This window comes from Strix uralensis, chromosome 15, assembly GCF_047716275.1.
Source record: "Strix uralensis isolate ZFMK-TIS-50842 chromosome 15, bStrUra1, whole genome shotgun sequence".
NCBI classification, from domain to species: Eukaryota; Metazoa; Chordata; class Aves; order Strigiformes; family Strigidae; genus Strix; species Strix uralensis.
Window position 1 is genome coordinate 3,732,108 of NC_133986.1, and position 20,323 is coordinate 3,752,430.

At 34.3% G+C, this 20,323-nt stretch overlaps 1 protein-coding gene across 1 annotated transcript in view; it reads left to right on the forward strand.

The window, feature by feature from the left end:
* Positions 1-20,323, forward strand: part of CCDC73 (coiled-coil domain containing 73) — an 87,374-nt gene that overhangs the window by 38,484 nt on the left and 28,567 nt on the right. The window contains exons 7-13 of the mRNA XM_074885027.1: positions 2,043-2,114; positions 5,057-5,128; positions 5,910-5,945; positions 7,673-7,747; positions 9,809-9,847; positions 16,438-16,573; positions 19,443-19,522. Of these exons, the coding sequence (XP_074741128.1) occupies positions 2,043-2,114; positions 5,057-5,128; positions 5,910-5,945; positions 7,673-7,747; positions 9,809-9,847; positions 16,438-16,573; positions 19,443-19,522 (510 nt within the window). The remainder of the gene's footprint in view (positions 1-2,042; positions 2,115-5,056; positions 5,129-5,909; positions 5,946-7,672; positions 7,748-9,808; positions 9,848-16,437; positions 16,574-19,442; positions 19,523-20,323) is intronic.

Sequence of the window (20,323 nt, forward strand, 5' to 3'; positions counted from 1 at the left end):
CATTTTATTTCTATTGATAGTACAGTGGGGCTATGGATCAAACATTATACTAAGTGAGAAACCATTGCACTGCGAAATCTTCTTTAAAACAGTTTTGCACAAATTGTTGAAGTGTTGTAAATATCCTTATATCAAAAACTTGGAACCCTCATTTGTACTGGGTTTAGGAAAGAATTGTATTTCTTAAAGATGCAGCATACTTTATTCTTTGTAGCCAAAACATCTGTATTATTTGCTTCACTGTGGAAGGAGGAAGAACCTTAGTTTTGCTCTTTCACAGTTTCAGAAAATTTATTACTTCATCCAGAGGCGATTTTTTTTTTTTTTCTTATGTTAAGTAGTAGTCGTTCATGGTATTGCAATTCAGTAGAATTTTACTTAAAACCCAATACCAAGAAAATAATCTTTTTGAAGCCTGCTTTTAATTTTTTACTAGAGAGATCCATAAATGGCTTTTTTTTTTTTTTTTGAGTTGTCACCATTTCCCTGAGGATTATAGCCACTTCTGCAATAGTCTGGGCTGTTGAGTGTGAGTCATTTCAGGAGTGCTTATTTTTTCATCAGTTTAGAATGCAGGTTTTAAACTGAGTGGGGAAGTTGAACTCAAAAAAGCATAAAGGTGCACATAATGTATCTAAATACAGTAATCCAGAGAACACAGTTCAAGTATTGGGAGTACTCTTACCCTCACACAGTTGGTTTGGCCCTTGTTGGAGTGTGTCCAACACAAGACCTCAATAAAAGTTACTGGTGCACCAATTCATCAAAGAGAAGTCTATCTTACCTTAATGTGATCAGTTTTTCAAGGTGATCATCAGTGTGCAGAGAAGAGGCAGGAAACTAGCCTTTTGAAGCTCAGAGCAACGCATTAGTGTAGCTCTCTAGGTCTTTAAAGGATATTCATTATTTTGACTGTATGCAATAACAGGACAGTGGTGAATTGCTTATGACATGCATCAAAAGCCTAAATGCCATTCTTGCAAGAAGTCATGAGTGTTTGATAGGGGCATCCGTTGTTCTTCCGTTTTTGAATATTGTATTGTAAAGGAAGGACAGTGCTCATAAAAATTTGACTCAAAAGGGAAGCTGATAGCAGTTACGAAAATTTGACTTTAATATCAGAATGTTTCAGGAAAATTCCCATGAATTTTTAGCAATTGTGACTATCAGCAGATCTCACTTATTATCACAGTAATAGTTTGATTCTTGACAAAGTGCTTCTGCAAGAACAGGAGATGTAATGCACCTTCTTGCTACTAGTGCATCTTCTGGATTATGAAGGAGACTTTGGACTTTAGTAATGTTGTTCTCAAATTTTCTGGTAGCTCATCTTATCAACAATACATGTTGATTATCCATGAATTCTGTTTAACTTCCTTCTTTGGTGTAGCAGGTCAGGAGCCTTCTTGGCACAGAAGATTATGATAAAGATTTCTTTCTTTTCATAATAGAAGTAATTGCTGACACAAACTTTTCAGTTGTCCTGGGAGATGTCAGAAAGACTAAAGGTTCAATGCTTTGAGTGGAGTAACTGAGATGTCCCAAAGATTCTGACTCATTAACCGTGATTATCTGTATCATTGACTAACAATTGATTCTTGAAGCATTTATTGCAGCTTGATGAATTTCTCCTCAGTATTTTGAATCAGTTCATCAAAATATTCAATCATTTTTCAACTGTGAAGCCAAGTCTGGTTTATTCCCTTTGAGCCTGGTTTTGTTGTAAGATGCAGAAGAGAGTATGTTTGAAGAGGGAACTGTTCCTGCTAATTAGAAAAGCTATAATCCTAGCTCCTAATCTTCTGCTGTGCATTTCAGTCTAAATTATTTATTCTGCAAGTTTTCTGACCAAAACAGCTGAACTAATCTGCTGTTTTACCACATCCAGAGAGCTTTTGTTTCCTTTTTTGCTGTATGGTGTGTAGGCACATACTGGTTTATGTACTGGACTGTAAAGGAAGAAGAGTGTGAATATACAATTTGTGTTGGTATTTGATTTGCAGATACTGTCTTACATAAATTTATCTTTTTTTTTTAACTAGGAAACAGAGATTAATTATGAAGAACAAATAAGTAAAATTGTTGTAGAGAAACAGGAACTTGAATGGCAGAAGGTAACTTTGCTTCATGGTTTTAGTGTTTTAACTGCTGGGATTTAATTTTAATATAATATTAATATGGATTGTGATTTGGTACAATTCCCCTTTCTAAGGCTATTGTCATTTCTAATAGTAGAATGTGGTAGCCAGTAGTTTATTGTCTAGCCATGAACTTCTGTAGCTCCTATATTGATTTGCATCAATAGTCAAAAGGGATGTAAATATTGAAGCAATAAGACATTTAGCTTAACATAAGGCATGTTCACATGTTAGTGTGGGGAAGCTACACAGCAGCTTCTCTGTATTATGCTTGGCTTTGGCAAGTGCAAGTACCAGTGCGGTTGTACAAACGACTTCACTTGCAATGTTCTGTCGGTGACAGTTTTTCCAAAAAATTATTTTAAACAGGTTAGACATACTCAAAAGTGGTTTCTCAGCTTTTAAAGGCTCAGAATGAAGTTTTTGGTAAAATAAGTCTAACATTCTTCTTAGGGTTAGGGCTCCTGAGGTTATGCTTTCATAGGAAATCCATTCCCTTCTCTAATACAATCAAACCTATGACCCCTGTCACTAGGTCACAAGATAAAAGGCCTCACTCTGTATATTTTACGATCACAGGAAAAACAATAATTTCAGCTCTATCCTTGATCTTGGGTTATTTAACATCTTAGTAGAAAAGGAAGACTATTTCATCTTGGAATTCATCCTAACCATCTTAAATTAATAATCCTAACTGTGTGCTGCTTTTTTCTGAAAGATATATATGTGCACCCAGAAACAGGAAACATTTTATATTTGTGAAAGCAACAGTGCTTTCAATTTGCCTTTCTTTGCTTTTCTTAACCTAGTACTGCAGTTCTTAATAATTTGGGTTCAAAAGGTATGATTTCCATTCATTCTGAGACCTTAAGAGCAATTTAATTTACTGTTAATAAAAAGATGGGACTTACAGGCAGCTAGGTGAACTCTTATTTTTTTCTGCACTTTGCATTTAACACTGGCACATGGCAAACCTAATGTAAGCAATGAGTTGTAGATTTTAGGAACTTCATGTGAGCACGTATATAGAGCTCTGGAACTTCAAAGGAACAACCTAATATGAGTTTCCAATTCTGGAGACTCCAGTAAGATGAAAATGCTAAGTATGACATTTAAATGGAATTTGTGACCTGTTGGTTTCTAAATGCAGAATCATACTGACCTCAAGAGTAGTTCAGTAAGTAGACAGCTTCCCCTGGCTTATCAAAGCTGCTGGTATATTTTTGCATTTAGAGACATCCCTGTCAGTCAACATTTCTGCGATTCAGCATATATTTTCTTTTACCTTAGATTTAGCAAACTAGTTTAAAATAAAGACATGAGCTAAGTTTCTGGTTTAATATTACAATTTTAAAGCAAATCTTTGTCTACATTTTATGAATACTGTTGCTGCTCTTGAAAAAAAAAATATGCTAAAGTGGGGAAAAAGAGAATAACTGGAGAAAATATTCCTTTAAATCTAGTGAGTATACTCATTATACTTACTATAACATCATAATATCAAAGGTGATTTTGCTTATATTTATAAAAGTAACTTTGTTCTTCACTCTCCCTGCACCACGCATACATGGCATGTATGAAAAATCTATTCCAAAGCTGAATTTCTGAGAAAGTTAGATATACAAATTTTATTTAATAGGCTTGACTGTGAGGCATGTTAGGAAATGAATATTTGTAGAAACTTCCCAGTCTCTTATTTAGAGTAAAATATATCACTTGAATATACAGTACAAGGAAGACTGTGGTATATTATGAAAACCTCAGTAATTCTTTTTTCCAGTTATCAATTACATCACTGACAAAATTGTATAAAGGATGACTGTTTTGTGAAACCAAACTTGTATCTACATAACTTATTATATAATATTGGCTTGCATTCCTATAATCTAAAGAACTGTCATCTTAATTTGACAGTGCTGTGGATATAAAATTTTATTCCTGTGGTGAGGAGGAATACTCCACGGAGGATAGTTGATTTGCTGTCACTGCAGCACTATTTCTGGTTCTCTAGCATGCTTGGTATGCCCTTTACCCACTAGAGAACCTGTGTCTTTGAACACAGTTCTTAGTGGCAACTTGAGGAACACATTCCTCAAGACCTTTGTTTTCACATTTTTTAATATTCATTCATGTAGTATGTATTGTTTGTTAGCTGCAAATCAAAACTTAATCTATCTATTTTACAGTGAAACAAATGATCAATTTATTTTCTCCCAGTCATTCTTTCTAATAGACTCAATTTATATTTATTTTTGTGTCATCATTACTTAATCATTTCCTACTTCACATTAATATTTCCAGCTTGCAGAGTGTAGTATTAGTCTATGAGATTATGATATCAAATAATAACAAAAAAAGTACATATTTAACTCATTTTTTTGTTTTTATGGATAAGAGTAAAGCCAGGTGGTAGGATGATAAAAATCTTACACTGTCACCTTACACTTAGTCTTTTCTGCCCTCCTTCAGCTCTTTCATGTAGTTTGTTAAATGACTAAAATTTAACTAAACACAGAATAAGAGATTGTTATTTGTAGTGAGACTATATTTTATAATGGAGATTAAAATTTATTATAACTACCAGCAACTGTGTCAAGATGCTGTCTTAAGATGGCAATGGGTGTTGGATTGCTTCTGCAGGTTGATAGGATGGGTAAGAGTTGCTTATAAAAGTCCTTGCAACAACAAATCTGAATTCCAGAGGTGAGAATTGTTACCTGTTATGAACTAAAGAGAAGGTGCTACCAAATAGATGATTATCAGTTAGCAAAGGTCTCTAGTCTTCAGGTTTTGTTTTTAATCAGTCATGTCTTGCTAAAAATGTTTAACAGGGAATCAGGTTTTTTCTTGAAATACTATATGTATGGTTTGCTGTAAGATAATATTTAAAACACCCTATTGTTATTTCACATGAGCAGGAAACTCTGCAGCATCAGACAGACACACTGCGCCAACAAAACAAAGAAGCTATGGCATCTTTTAAAAAACAGGTAGCAAAATAAGGCCTTCTACCTTTGACAATGAGATTTTAAAATATGATGGCATAATAGCAAGTTATTAGTTGGTATTAAAATATTTTTCTGTTGCGTATAAAATGTTAGAATATACAGGTCAAAGAAATCAGGTCTTTTTCTTTCTTCCAGACACAGTATAATGCCTGTATTTTGACAGCTCTTCCCAGTAACCCACTCTTCCTGAGATTTTTCATTTTTACTTTTCAAAATGTTGCTAGAGAAGATAATGGTTCTTTTAATCTGCTTTTTTGGGTTTTTTTCCCCCCCTCTTTCTAAGATGGTATGTCCTCTGCAAGATTAGATTCATAAACCATGGCAAAAGATCTGCCACATAACTTATTCTGTTCAACACTTGAAAGTGTGTTTCAGTCTTTCAAATCAGGATTGTGATTTTTTTTCCCCATAATGTATATTCAACAAGTATGAGTGCTGAAAGAACTTGCAGAGAACAGTCAGAGGAACTGAAACTGTTCCACATGGTGATGAAGACTTTATCACTAATGCTGCATCACAATCATAGCACACAAAAAAGAAACTGACAAGCAATTAGGTTTTTCTTTCTTGGAAAAAATAATCTGTGGTTCATAAGCTTGTTGCATGTGACCTTATAGTTACTACAGTTAAAGAAAAAAAAACCCACGAAGTGCACTGTGCAGGGTAATATAACTATATTGTCTTGTCAAGTTGCATGAATAAAATTAATCCCATGTGCTGTATTGATTGGTTTTGTTTTGTTTTTATGCCACTGACAATCAAGTTACAGGCAAGGATGTTTGCCATGGAAGAAGAAAAGGTACTCAATTATTGTAAAGGTTACAATTATTTGTCATCCAGTGAAGAACATAAGCAAATGATAATGCCATATAATTTATCAAACATGTTCTAAGTCTAAACTAAGTATATTACAATTAAATTATTTTTCTCGCTATGGCCTTTGCAAAAGAAATTTCTTTATAAACTTCGTTACTTTTGGTTTTTTGTTTATAGCCTGTAGAACGTTAATTACTTATGAAATGTCACTTTAAAATTTGCTTATGCTAAAAATCAATTGGGGAAAAAGTGTTCTTTGGTAGTTCTTGACGCTATTGAAGCTATACAGAATTTGCTTTATTTGGGGGGTTTGGGACAAATTTTCATAATCCTTTTCCACTACTAGTGAAAAAATTTCTAACTGCTTTAATAAAACCAATTTTAATAGGGCTTTTATTGATTTACCTGAGCTGGTTTCCTAAAGAACCTGAACTAAACTAAAGTAAGATCTACTTAAGCCTGAATTTGAGATTTTTGTCAACTGCATGAGTTTTTATACCAAGCTGAGTGCCTGTTTCCTCTTCTGAATAAAAGATTTGCATTTAGTATACTAGGAGCTTGTTTCAAACAGTGAAGTCCATGAATGTCTGCATGTGGACTCTGTTGCTTCACTTAAATTTCCCAGTGATTAAGAGTGGATGAATGTGCTATATCTTTCATAAGAACTTGCACAGAAATTTGCAAACAGCTGAAATTACTTAGATATCCTTTCAAACCAAACTTTGCTGTATTTATATTATCTGGTTATTTTCTTGCTTGTATTTGGAGTTTTTTCTTGTTAAAACATCCTGTTTGTCCACACATACTTACGTAGTAGTCCCTGATTTGTATTTTCAATGACAGCTACTGTTTCAGAATTGTGTGCTGATTTTTTTTTTCTCTAAATACTTCCATTGAATCAAATAGTACTTCCAATACTTTATACCAAAGTAATTTAAATAATTAATTAAGCTGTAATTTTTCAGGACAGAGTTTGAATACAAAGACCAATTTTTACTCCAATTTACATTATATGTACTTTTACTTATTGAGGTGGTCTCAGGAGATTGCACAGCCAGCACTATGTTAGAAACAACTGGAACATGCAGGGGTGGTTGAATGGATGTATTTGTTGTTCCTGACCTATTCTCTGATTTCTAGATACTGCTTTCCGTTGTACTGATTGCTGCCCGTGCTTCTTACCTGATTTAATTCCACTGAAGTCCTTTGACTTCAGTGTGTGTGTGTGTATATATATATGCACACGTGTATATATATGAAAATATAAAACATGCTTGCATGTATTGAGTAGTTCTAGTGATAGCAGATTCAGTTCAATCTTTGTGGATTGGAAAAGCTGAGAAAGTTGTTTCTGTGAAGACCCTGCTACAGCGGATAAGACAATGAATTTGCCTGATACTTTGTTGTTTAGTATCTTTATTCTAAAGCTATTAATTCTGCCTTTGTCAGGCTTGTCTCTCCCAGAATGGAGAATTTTAAAACTTACTGACTAGTCATAAGTGGTAAAAACACGCTATCATGTTTTCACTTTTTTATAGCAATATATATGTACATTTAAAAATTATTTAGCTGAACTTTCACCTGTTTTCACCAATTAATTGTTCTATCATTACGGAGTATTGCTTTATTTTTGTAACATTCTTGTTGATAAATTCTTGTTGTAAAAGCATTTATTCTGCCCAAATCCTGAAGTACAGCTTTTGTTGAAAGGGAAAATATCAACTTGCTGTAGAAACAAAAGAAAAAGAAATTGATGGACTGAAAGAAGCATTAAAAGCCTTACAGGTAAGCTATTATTTTTGTTAAAGAACTTTCATTGGCATGCAAGTGTTTTGGTTTTTGTCACTGTCAAGAAAATAGTTGTTTTTAAGAGGTTCTTTAAGACCTTCTCATTTAATCTTTCTAGTACATGTACACCTCACTTTCAAACACTGAATTTCTGTTCTAGTCTTCAGTGTCAGGACTGCTTTAAGTTAGCCTTTCAGCTAAAGTTCTTTTCTTCCAGAAGATCTGCAGACTCAATAAAAGTCCAAATACTGTGTGAAATGTGCTTCCTTTTCATTTCCATTGTGTTCCTCTTTCTTTCTTCTCTTGTCTTTTACTTCTCACCTGTCTGCAAACTCTGGTTTTGCACTCCTAAACAGAAGCAAGCATTCACACTGGTCCTCCAACTCAGTTCTACCTGTGGTTTTTAGTATTTTTCATTGTTTCATGAGGAGGTTTCTTTTTAATCCGTGGCTTTCCAATGCCTGTTTTTCAGTAGAAGTGCAATTGTCGGATAAACGCACAATTGACTCTGGTGCCACTTGGTGCTAGTTTTGTATTATATTTTATATTGTTACATGGTGTTGGAGCAGTTGTGGCTGTGATTCACAGTTACTTGAAATAAAGAAAGACATAGGGACGTAGCTAGTATTTGGTTTTCTTTTAAAGACCAAGGCAGATATGCTGAAAATGGATTAAGAGTAGAACCCAACATAGAAGAGAATTAGCATCGTAATACATTGCCAGGTTTCAGGTATTGCCAGGAACTAATTATTTTTCTATCCCAAACTGCGTGGGATAATAATTAATGCTATTGAAAACAAAATGTTTATAATGATTCTGTAACATGTTTGGTTCTTATTAACATTCTCTTATAATGGGGTGCATTTACTTGGTATCAGACTGTTTAATCATTTAGTTAACACTGAAGGTATTTTAGGAGCAAAAGCAATATCTTCCCATGGTTGGCCTTCTGTGCAGTAGCGGTAAGGATTTTGTTGCCTTGTTCAAACCTTGGCATAGCACAGATGATGTAGAATACCCCTCCATGGTCTGCTGAACATAATATGTGGACAGCAAGAGTAATGAAAGATTCCACTGGCCTTTTTTTGGGTTTTTGTAAGATAAAACAGAAATTTCAAAAAAAGCTTAACATTAAATGTTTAATGTTCACAGATCAAACACTTGTGTAGCAATATAGTTCAGATCTAGGAAATTCTGCTGTGACTTGAGGAAGCAGGAGGTCACAATGAACTTGTGGACCCAGAAAAATTGTTTGGAAATCAGACTAAGATGAGAGTGAGGAATTTCTAATTTGGTTCTGTAGTCCTTTCTATCCAGAGAGTCAGAGTTCTTCCTTAAAATTATTGTTCTCTAGGCTTAGTTTTTGTCTAGAAATAATATTTTCCGTATAAGATTTACACACACTGGGTTCTTTGACATTTGTCTTTTTCCCTAGACATTATCAATGTTTCTTTAAACATTCTAAGATATAGATGCTAAAGCTCTTGCGATCTTAAGTATTATGCAAATCAAAATTCTCTGATGTCAATGGTTTATGAAAAATATTGTTAATGACTTCAAATGTCAGTCATATTATTAAAGCATGGAAGGTTGGTACAATATATCTTTATATGACACCATTCAGAATATCTACCTAGAATTTTTTTTCCCAACAGGGAACGCACTTATATTCCTCTAGGACTTGAGGGAATACTTTCACTTCTATCTCTGTTTTCGTCTCTGTTTATTTCTAAGATCCTGTTATACAGACTATGGTTCACTTACATGTGGTTTTTATGACACATGTCAGAAAACACAGGGACTTACACATTTTTCAAAACGTCTCTAGTAAAAAATCAGAGTAAAGTGCTTTTACATAATTTAAATTTTGAAGTGAAATTACATAAATTGAATCTAATAATAAAAGAAAAAATGTAAAAATTAATTCAAAACCAGTATTACTGTATTGGATTGGCAATAAATGCAATTAAATCTTAGGTATGAGAATACCTAAATATGCAGGTTGTCTTTGGAAAAATGTAAGTGCAATTTAATGAATACCTGCCTTTTGTTTTACAGATTTCAAAATACACTTTACAAAAGAAACTGAATGAAATGGTAAGAAATTAATAAAAGTAAAAAAAAATAAGGAACAATGAAAAGAGAATGTCAGCCTAGAGTATAATGCCAATACTAACCAACTCTAATATTTAAATGATATGTGATAATTATTACAAATAACCAAGAGATGACATCAGCCTTGAATCAGAAAAACTTTCAAATACAATGTTTTTAGGTTTTTATAGTGTGATAGCTGCTGTTTAGCATGTGGAATTTTTTCTCTTTATAGATCAGAGAGAAGATTTTTTTTTTTTTAATAGGCTGTGGTTTGAATAATGTTATTATATTACCCTTATAGGATCTAGCATATTTGTCTCAAAGAAGTAATAGAGAATTCCAAGCAATTCTTAGTTTGTTTTTAAGAAAAACTGGTAATGCTTTTCCTCTCACTCTTTTTCGCTCCTCAGAATTACTTCTTAATGTCAGTTCTCCTGAACAGTTTAGATTTCATCCAGTCCAGCTTACTCCCTTTGACACAGAGAATAAATTTATACAGAGTGACAGTATAGTCACTCTGAACCCTGTTGTCTGTTTTAGGAAGCCAAAGAGTGAGCTACAGAAACATTGCTAAGCTTGATTGAATAAATGCTGTGAAAATTCTGCTGCTGTTCAACTGGAAAGAATAAAGATAATATTGTCAGACCATTACAAACTGTGATTTTAATTAAGAAGCTCAAAAAACTAGGGTCCAGTTTAGCTTTAAGTACCATGACATTTGTACTGAAAGTCATCTTCAACGCTACAGTGGTTTTACACAAAATATGGTGAAATTGAATAATGTGCCCTCTGACCTGGCAGATAAGGCTACAAGTTAAAGATCAAAGGCAACATAAAATGTGTTTTCTTACTTCACTTTTAACTTGTATTTATTCTTAAAATACATCTGATCTAAAAACGGGTTTAAAATATGCAAAATTATTGAACTCTTAGGTCATTTCACATATTACCTTTCTTCATAACTTGCAAGCTCAGTCTTCCATATGAATGAGAATATTTAAATCACAACACTTTTCTATAAGCTGGAAGTCCATCTGTGCTGCTTAAACAAGTATCTTCCTTTCTTATGTTTATAAACTTTTCACTAATTGATTACTTGAATATTTTGAAAATATCAGGGTACTGGGACTTTTTTACAGAGTATGGTTATTAAAAATGCTGTTGAGTGGGGGACAAGATATTAGAAATCCTCTTTTGCATGTAGCACTAAGCATAGCGTGTATGGCTTGGCCATATTTTTAGAAGATGCTCTGATATGAAATGATGAAAACAAAAAACCACAAGGTCAACAGAAGTGAATTCTTTCCTACAACCTTATGCAGTAGCGGTCAAATTCTACCAACTTGGCTCCCTGAGTAGTTGCACTGAAATAAATGGTACATTCTAGGGATCAAAGTAGTAGTAGCCCATGTAGGGTCTCAGTCAGTTATCACAAATGGCAAAATGTTTAAAAGTAAAATGGATGAAATTCCAAACCATTCATTTATCTGAGACCCATTTCTGTTTCAATTTTAAGTTTGTTAAAGTCAGATTAGATCATGCTCTGCCTAGTGTTTTGAAAGTAAGCAGATGTGCTGTTTAGTTTATATCTGGCACCTTAGAAACCCTGCTAGTCAGTAAAGTAGCTTTTGTACGTGCTGGGGATTGAGCATGCCATATTGATGTAGCATTTTATTCTGGTTTTGTTCTTTTAATTCTCTTCTTTTAGTCTAGTATATGCATTGTTAATATTTTGCATATACACCATATTTTAGCATGTTATCCAGTTAAGTTTATGTGAAAATTGTAGCACTGATATAATTCTTATGATATGTGCTAGAATTTTGAAATAGTGGAAGGTTTTGTTTGATATTGAAAGACTGTATAGAGACATAGAAATAAAGGATTTCTTTTTCTTCCATCTTTCCTTTGTTTCCACAATGAAAGTGTTGATTAATGTGTGCAGTGTAGTCACTTTGCACCTCACTGCGTATGGATAGTAGCACTCATGCAGTCAGGAGGCTACAGGATGATTACTACAAAGCTAGCTGTCTTGATAGAATATGCTTGAGTGTGGGTTCTGTATTGCATTATTTTTCTTGCTGCTCAAATAAGAAAATAACTGGAGGAAAATGGCCTCAGTCAGGTCTTGGTTTTCTCCTTCATTAATTTCCTGGCAGGTGATGCAGTGTAGAATGCTAGAACTCTGAGTGTAGCATCTGTTCAAGTGTTCCCATGTTAACTTGCATTATCTGATCCTGGGCATGTCTGAGAGAGTGAGCATTTAGGGTTATTTGTTTTCTGCAGTACCTAAATCTTAAATGTATATCATGGTGCTAAAATATAAAAGAAAAAACCAAACAAGAATGAGATTAAGGCTAGCGTTGGGTGGTTTAGAGACCAAATCTTGCATGCAGTTTAGAAGAGCAAATTTGGAGTGCAAGATCTCAGTGTAGTCAATGGGGAGACATTACTGTCTACAGGGCAGTGATTCAGTGCACCAATATTAATGAGTAAAGTAGATGGGGTGACTACCTCTGTGAATGACTGGTAATTAGTCTGGTTTCACTTGCTGGCTGTGTTTATATTGGTAAACTAAATGTTTGTGAGACTATTTAGTGAAGCTGCAGTCAAGTGATATGAAATGGTCTAGGTTCATTAAACTCTACTGCTCTTCAAAAAAGAGGGAAGGTTCATCCAAATAACTCACGTTGTTCCCAGCAGACAGTCTCCTGAACTGTCCCCAGGAACTGCTTACGTGAGTGCTACTTGGCGTAGGCCAAAATACATCAGGGATATTTTAACAACAGTATAGGCATTTCCTGAGAGCTTCCCTGACACCATTTAGTTTTCTAATACAGATGTACTTGCCAAATGAATGAAAAATTACTTCCTGTAAAATGTTAAATAAATTTAATTGTAAAGGCTGGTTTGTTCTTAATAATCTAAGATAGGAACGCTATTTGTATTGCCTTTCCACATTTTTTAGGAATTTGCCTGTAACTATACTATGTTGTTTAAAAATACAGTGAGAATGCAATGATACAGTATAAATGAAAAATAATTATTTTTAAGAGGAAAAATGGTGGGAATTAAAGGAACTATTGTGGAAAAAAATTCTTATTTTGAAGACTTAATTGGTAACCCTTTGCATAATTTTCACATGATCTTGGCTTAGGTCTCCATGCCATTACATCTCCTTTGTTTCTCTGACACTTTCACCTCCCAGTTACCACCTTCTGCTTCACTGAGTAACTCTGACTAGTGAGTCAATTTCCAGAATATCTTTGAGATATGAGCAATTCCCTCTTTGTCTTCCTCCAGTCACCTACCTGACCCTAAGCTATTTCTCTGGTCTAGTTCCACCAAGAAATCATTGTGCCTCAACAAACCATATGGCCACAATCAATTCCACTCCCTATCCCAGCTTATCTTTATTACTGGTGGAGGGCAGGGCAATAATTCCTGTTCTTGCAGTATCAGACGTTAGGAAGAAGAACCAAGATTCTGTGGGTCTTACTCCAACTCCAGGGTCATACCCTCCCTATCCTGCAGTGTCTCCTGGTGTTTCTTGATTGTCTTCTATGGAAGAATGTTTTAAGACCTTTTCACTGTGAGCAGAATGACACACTCAGGCTTTTATTTTACTGTGCACTAAGCCTGGAGAGCAGCTTGCCATCAGAAATCAGATTTAGGCAAGTGGTAAGCTCTTAATAAAACTCTTGAGGATGTAGCAGACCAGTTCCTTTTCTCACTGGAAAGAGCCCTGGAAAATAACAAAACGTATTTCTACTTTTTCTAGTGAGGAGGAGGGACTAACACTGTCTTGCTGACTTAAGAAAGAAATTGGGAGAACACTAAGAAAAATCTATATAAAAGATTAAGAAAAATCTAAATTCTGTGATTCTGTGAAAAGAAAGTGCAAAACCCCTCAGATCTTGCCACAAGCTGTTCGAGTCTCAAATTAGCAATGCCTCCTTGTTCATTGATCTCTTAGAATAAATACACCTGAATGACCATCCAGAAAAACAATTATTTTTTCTTTTTTTTTCTTTTGTTATAAAATCCACATTCTAGCATTAGTTAAGCACAGTTCTTCAACAGTTTGCTTATTATTAGGAAAAAGAGAAAGTATATGAACATTCACAACCTACATTCCTTGCAGTGATTCTGTAAGTGGTGGTGTTTCTTTACCAGTGCTTCCATTATGACTTTCCATTTGCTGTAGTGTGTTTAATTTCATACCTTATAAAACATGAGAAATTTGTATTGTATATCCTGTTTTGCTAGCCTTATGTTGGTCATTTCTTTTGATTACTATCAGCTTTTATTATCCTCTGATGCTTGGACATGTATTGCATTTGTTACTGTATGGAAATGGAGCCTTACAGAAGCCAAACAGACTGGGCCAGATTCATCCTTGTGTAACTTGAATTTACACACCGGAATGAATTTGGCCCAATTCATCTTAATTGCTGTGTTGCTCTACTGTAGATTAGAAATAGATTAGATGTCTAACTAAATGGATATCTTTTCTGAGGTATTAATTTAACCCACTCTCTTCAGAGAAAATTAATTTTAAAATTGATCAAATAGTACCTACAAAGCTATTAACAAAAATAGAGGAACACAAAAAACTTAGTGTATATGAAAGAAAGGATAATAAATAATTTTTAAAAAATTGATGGCATGTGTCACTGAATGTAGTTTCCTGTGAATATGTATTTTCAATCGCCACCTCACAAAATGAGAGAGAGATTGGTAAAATTCATTAAGCTTAAATACATTTTACTTAATTACCATGTGGGATTCATTGTGATATTACTTAGTCCAAGATGTTAACAGAAGTAAAAATAGTGTTAGATGCTTACAGAAGTAGTTAGAAGCCCCCCATACAGATATATAATCTTAAAGCAGAAGTGAATTAATCATATTCCAAGATACTACAACTGCTAATTGATGCAGAGGAATTAATAATTACTCATTAAAAGGTTACTTACATTTTTCTGGGAAGCATGGGGTATTAATCTGCATTAGTTTCACTAATCTAAATCAAAGTCACTGCTACTCTTTAAAGGTAGTTTGATGCACTTCTGGTTTTTAGCAAGTATGTTGAAATTCTTTTATTTCAGTATGTCAAATACACATTCTCTCCTAACTGTTCTTGCACTATGTCATTTTTAACAACCCCTGAACTGGAATGGATGAGGCTGTTGGGCATCTCTGGAGATGGCTTAGTCTAACCCTGCCCTGCTCAAAGCAGGGTCAGTTAGAGCTGTGTTGTCAGGTTTTCAGTATCTCCACAGACAGAGATCTAGCCTGTCTGTGCAACCTGTTCCAAAGTTTGACCACCCATACAGTAATTCTTTTCCCTTCAAGTTTAAGTGAAATTTCATGTATTTCACTTTGGCAGTGGGCACCACTGAGAGGTATTTATCCACATTTACCAGATCCCAGTCACCTCTTCTCCAGGCTGAACAGTCACAGCTCCTTCAGCCTCTCCTCATATGTCAGGTGCTCAAATCCCTTGATTATCATAGTGGCCCTATACTTTGAACAATGCTATACTGAAAAAAAACAATATTTTTGTTTGCATTTGTTTTGCAATATAGCTTAAAAAGTTTTCTGTGTTGATTAAAACCATGTTATGCTGGAAAGTGTTAAGACCATAAAAGGAACACAGTACTTTTACTAGTGGCTTTACAAAGAAGATTGAATACCGTTTGCATAATAGATTGCTTCTGTTATATATCAGGAGACAATCAATATCTATAGGCCTTATTTTCATGATGCATATGCTAGCACTGTTGCCCACTTTTAAGGAGTTCCTACTCTTACCTGTCTCCGGCCACTTACGCGTTTCTCCTCTGTGCTCTCTATGAAGGTGCTGGGACCGTGGATTGTGGGAGCTGTGATTTAAGTTGTCTAGAATTTTTAAATGGGCCTCATTTTGTTGCGTTGCTCCGACCTTAGAGTGTGGTGTATTTGGTTTAATACTACAGTAAGGACAAATAAGCAACTGGGGCAATGAGGTACAAACATACAGCTGCTGAAGCCACTGTATTGTTTTGAATGTGCAGCCAAAGACATGGGCAGGTAAAGCCCCAGTCTGAACAGCTGATGTAGGGTGGGACTGTGTTGAACTGCACAGACATCCCATGTCAAAGGAATGTGAGAATGCAATGCTGAACTGAGTGGTAGTGCAGGAGGATGAGTACAAACCACAGGCAGCATTAGTATGTTATGCTATGTTCACAGTACAGTGGCAGATGAAATAATATGTTTAAGCCACATAACAAAGGACAACTTGAAATCAGGATTTGAAAACGGTTAATACAGTTCTGCAGACATTTCCATGAAAGTAACTATAAGGGACAACACATCAAAATATGTTAAAGTGCTTTTTTTGAGAATCTAACACACAGGTGAAGGTCTTTGGTCTGAAGTGCTATCTGGAAATGGGCAGTGATCATTCAATATGAAATAGTGAACTGAGATATTCTGGGGATGATTTTTGCATTTATGCTATTACGTTAGAAAGCATTTGGAGAGTTGATTTACACGTGCTAGTTGCTATCATTAAGTAGGTGCTTCATTTATGTTTCGAACAGGATCAAAAATTACAGATGCACTTAACAGCGAAAGAGGAGCATCATAAGAAACTGAATGAAGTTGAGAGGTGTTATGCTACTATTGCATGTCAGTTTGGAATCGTAAAAGGTGTTCATGGAAAACTAGAGCACAGTGGTATGTATGCCTTACATGTCCTCCAGCTTTTGTTTTTGCTGTGTTTTGACCACACTAAGTTGGGGACACCTGACAATTCAGAAAAATAGCAGCTACCGCGTGCCAAGCATCAAATATAACAACTGACAATTACTATATCTCAGTAACTTTCTCAGTGTTTTTTTCTGTGACAGTCCCAGGTTAAGCAGTACAAGCCCTGTATCTCTTCTGCTCTTTGCTGATAACGACTACAGTTGTGTGTGTGACTGTGTAGTAAATTATGTTGAGGAACTGATTTGTGTTCAAAACAATTCAGCAGCAGACCCACCCCTTAAAAAAAAAAAAAAACAAACAACAAAACAACCCAAAAACACAAAAAGAAAAAAACCCTGCTTAATTTGGATCAGCTTTCTGTTGCCATTCAGCATAATCAACTCAAACAGTTGTACCAGCTCAAATGAGGGAATGAAAGTAAAGGAATTAACAATTAGGGGAAAATGAATGGTTTTTAAAGTAGGTTTAATGTTGGGAAATAGAGAGAAAACATTAATGAAATAATAGAATTATTTTCTTGTACAGAAATACAAAATCTTAAAACCAGTTCAGTAAATAAATAGGATGGTATGAATCATTTTATGCAGTTATCATTGTTACATAGATTCTGACTATGGCTATTCAAGCCTTATAAATCTGTACCATATCCCTGTTTCGTGTGTTGAAACATAACAAAATTATTTGTGGAACTACTAATGCAGAAAAATATTATTCCATATACTTTTATATAAATACACACTTTTTATCTGTAAAATAATAAAGCTGATAACCTCAAGTAATAAAAATACCTCATTTAAATGAAGTTTTGTATCTATTATTTTGAGAGAAAAAGCATTGTTTCTCATAAAGTGATAAACTTCTGTGCAAACATCACAGTGTATGTGTAGAATATGGACTTGTGTATTGTTCTATGTGCCTGCAGTTTTCATCCACGTAAAGACATAAACAGGATGTAAATAAAACTATTTTTTAAGGAAAGGGAGAAACAGTTGTATAACTCAAAACAAACAAACAAAAAAACTGAAGCAAACAAACAAAGAACACCAAAAAACTTTTCAAATACCAAAGCTTGTAAATTTGGGGTTTTTTCTGCCTGAACCCAAATAGTTTTTCAGATCTAGTTTGAAGAAATTGGTAACATGTTCTATGTGTATTTGTGATATTTCAGTACTTTTTGTATTCAATTTTTTAAATAGGCTAATATTAAAAAAAGAAAGAGAAAACATTGCTGTGTTTTCCATTTATTTACATTGGACAGGCTTTTCTATTATGTCAGATACAGAAAAGTCTCTTTGCAATTTCATGGAAAAATAACATTTAGTCTCAGTATTTACACTATTTGAACCATATATAAATGCTTTTTGCTATGTTTCTACTTATATGTATGAGTAATTGCAAAATGAACCTCTAGAAAAGATTAAATATGTTGCTGCTTCTGTTCAAGAAGCCAATCTCTTCACCAGATTGACTCTAGTCTGTTTTTGACTGCAGAGAGAATTCCATTTGCATTGCAGTCTGTAAGATATGCAATAGGCATGTAAGTAACTTGTAAATTCTGAGCAAGAAACTGCAGTCAGTGGAAGGGTCAGGCAGGAAGTAGGAGCCATTTTTTATGCGAATTGTTTAAGTTTATAAACTGTTGTTCTTTATCTGCTATATTAAAGCACTATGTAGGGAAACAAGAAAGTGAAAATTGATGCATTATAGTGCTGTATAGGTAAAATACCACAATTTATAATAAATCTAAAAATTTATTGCCTAACTAATATCCCACTATTAGTGTATTAAATCTAGAGAGCGAACACATGACTCTTGTTGACAGATAGGAGAGAGTTTTACCAATTTTTGCCTGCTTATTTTCGTGGCTTTTTTCGAAGTTGTATCAACAGATATTTGTTACATTCTTAAATATTTTCATTTGTTAAGCATATATTCTCACAAAAACCTGCAAAATTGCTTATTGTATTGTAAGGCTGTTGTCCATCATTCCCCATGATGCTTACCATCTTCAACAGAAAAGGAAAGGACTTCTTAGGTGTGATGGAGTGTCTAGAGTCCTTGTGTGCAAGTGTTGTGCCACAAGCTTTTTGAGAAAATAAAGAAAATTATTAGGAGTGAATGAAGAGGAATCCAGAAATAGAAAAGGGTGAAGAGAGACCTCAGAGGATCAAAATACTAGATTAATTTTGTTACTGATAATACTAATACTGAAAAGTACAGGAACCAATGAATATCTTCAATTTTTCATTGTGAAACTTTAAGCAATTTCCCAGTGATACTTTGGCATGTATAAAAGTCTAAGAGAAAATTCCACTCCCTTTCAAAAGGGATAGAGGTTATTCTTAAGAGTTTTCCTCTGCTGTTTGCTGTCTTCCATGTCCTATATGCATATAACTCTGTACATCTTATTTGAATGTTCTGTGGTGCATTATGTTCTATGTTCCTCTGAAAATAATTAAAACTCATCAGAAAATTACAATCAAAGCCTTGGTTAAAAACCAGAACTAAGATTAAAAGTTCATGGAGAAGTGATCCTAGTAAAGTGAAATCAAATTACACTCAAAATTAAATAATAATTAAAAAAAGGCAAATCAATGTACAGAAAAGTCTTAACTCATTGTCTGAGGTATAGAACAGCTGGTACCACCTGGTGTAACCCTGCAGTGTAATATCACACTATACAGAAAAAGTAGTTGAGTCATTTTTAGTCTTAGTCTCCTTTCCACAAAAATGTTTAATTATTTTATAAAGTATATACACATACATTGCAGTTATAAATCAAATATTCATTCAAATATGAAAGTATTTATTAACATGTTTTAACTTTTGATTTAAGTACAGGAAGCAATACAGCTCAATAAGAAATTAACATCTGTGAATAAAAGACAAGAGACTGAAATAAGTAATCTGAAGGAAGTAAGTATAGTATGTATTTCTGAATGTGTAAGTGGGATTGTTTGGGACTTCCAAAAGCTGCTGTAGTATTAACAGAAGTGGTGGACAAGCAGCAGAACTGTTCTTCATTCTATCACTTATGGCTAAGTCTTACGCTCCCTTGTTATGCACAGATAATTCAGACAAATGCCAATTAAAATTGGAGCAGCTCTGAATAGTTTCTGCAACTTGGGAATTTTTATTTACCTCTACAGTGTCTGACTTGTTTCTTGTTAATTATTAACAACTTCTCTTCTTCCTGTGCTGTGTTGTCATTGCTTCTCACATCTGATATGGAACAGTAGCAGTGCTAGTTTCAGTTTAGGCAGAGATAGAACATGAACAGTAGTTGCCATAGGAGCAAGCAGGTAGTTTGAACGTAGGATAAAAGAGATAACTGAATCTCTGTCAGAAATGGGAGAGTTTTGTGACAGGGCAACTGAGACATTAGATAATAGTGATAATATGGCCAAAGAAGTTGTCTGGCCATTAAGCTCTTTTCTGCCCTCATCTATTCAGAAACTACTATTTGCCAGGTATGTTTTTGAGTTGCATTCTTGAACATATGTAATAGTGGGAATGACAAATTTTTCCCTTTGAGCTGTTTCTTAAGTGCTGACAGGAAAAGACCAAAGGGACCATCTGAAGCCAAAACTGTCTTGTAAACTCAGTATCTTTTCATACCACATCGTTTTCATATCTCATCTTTCTATTCCACTTTTTTTTTCCTCCCTTTGATTCTCTGAGGATTTTAGGTAGGGAACAAATGCATGATTATTCTCG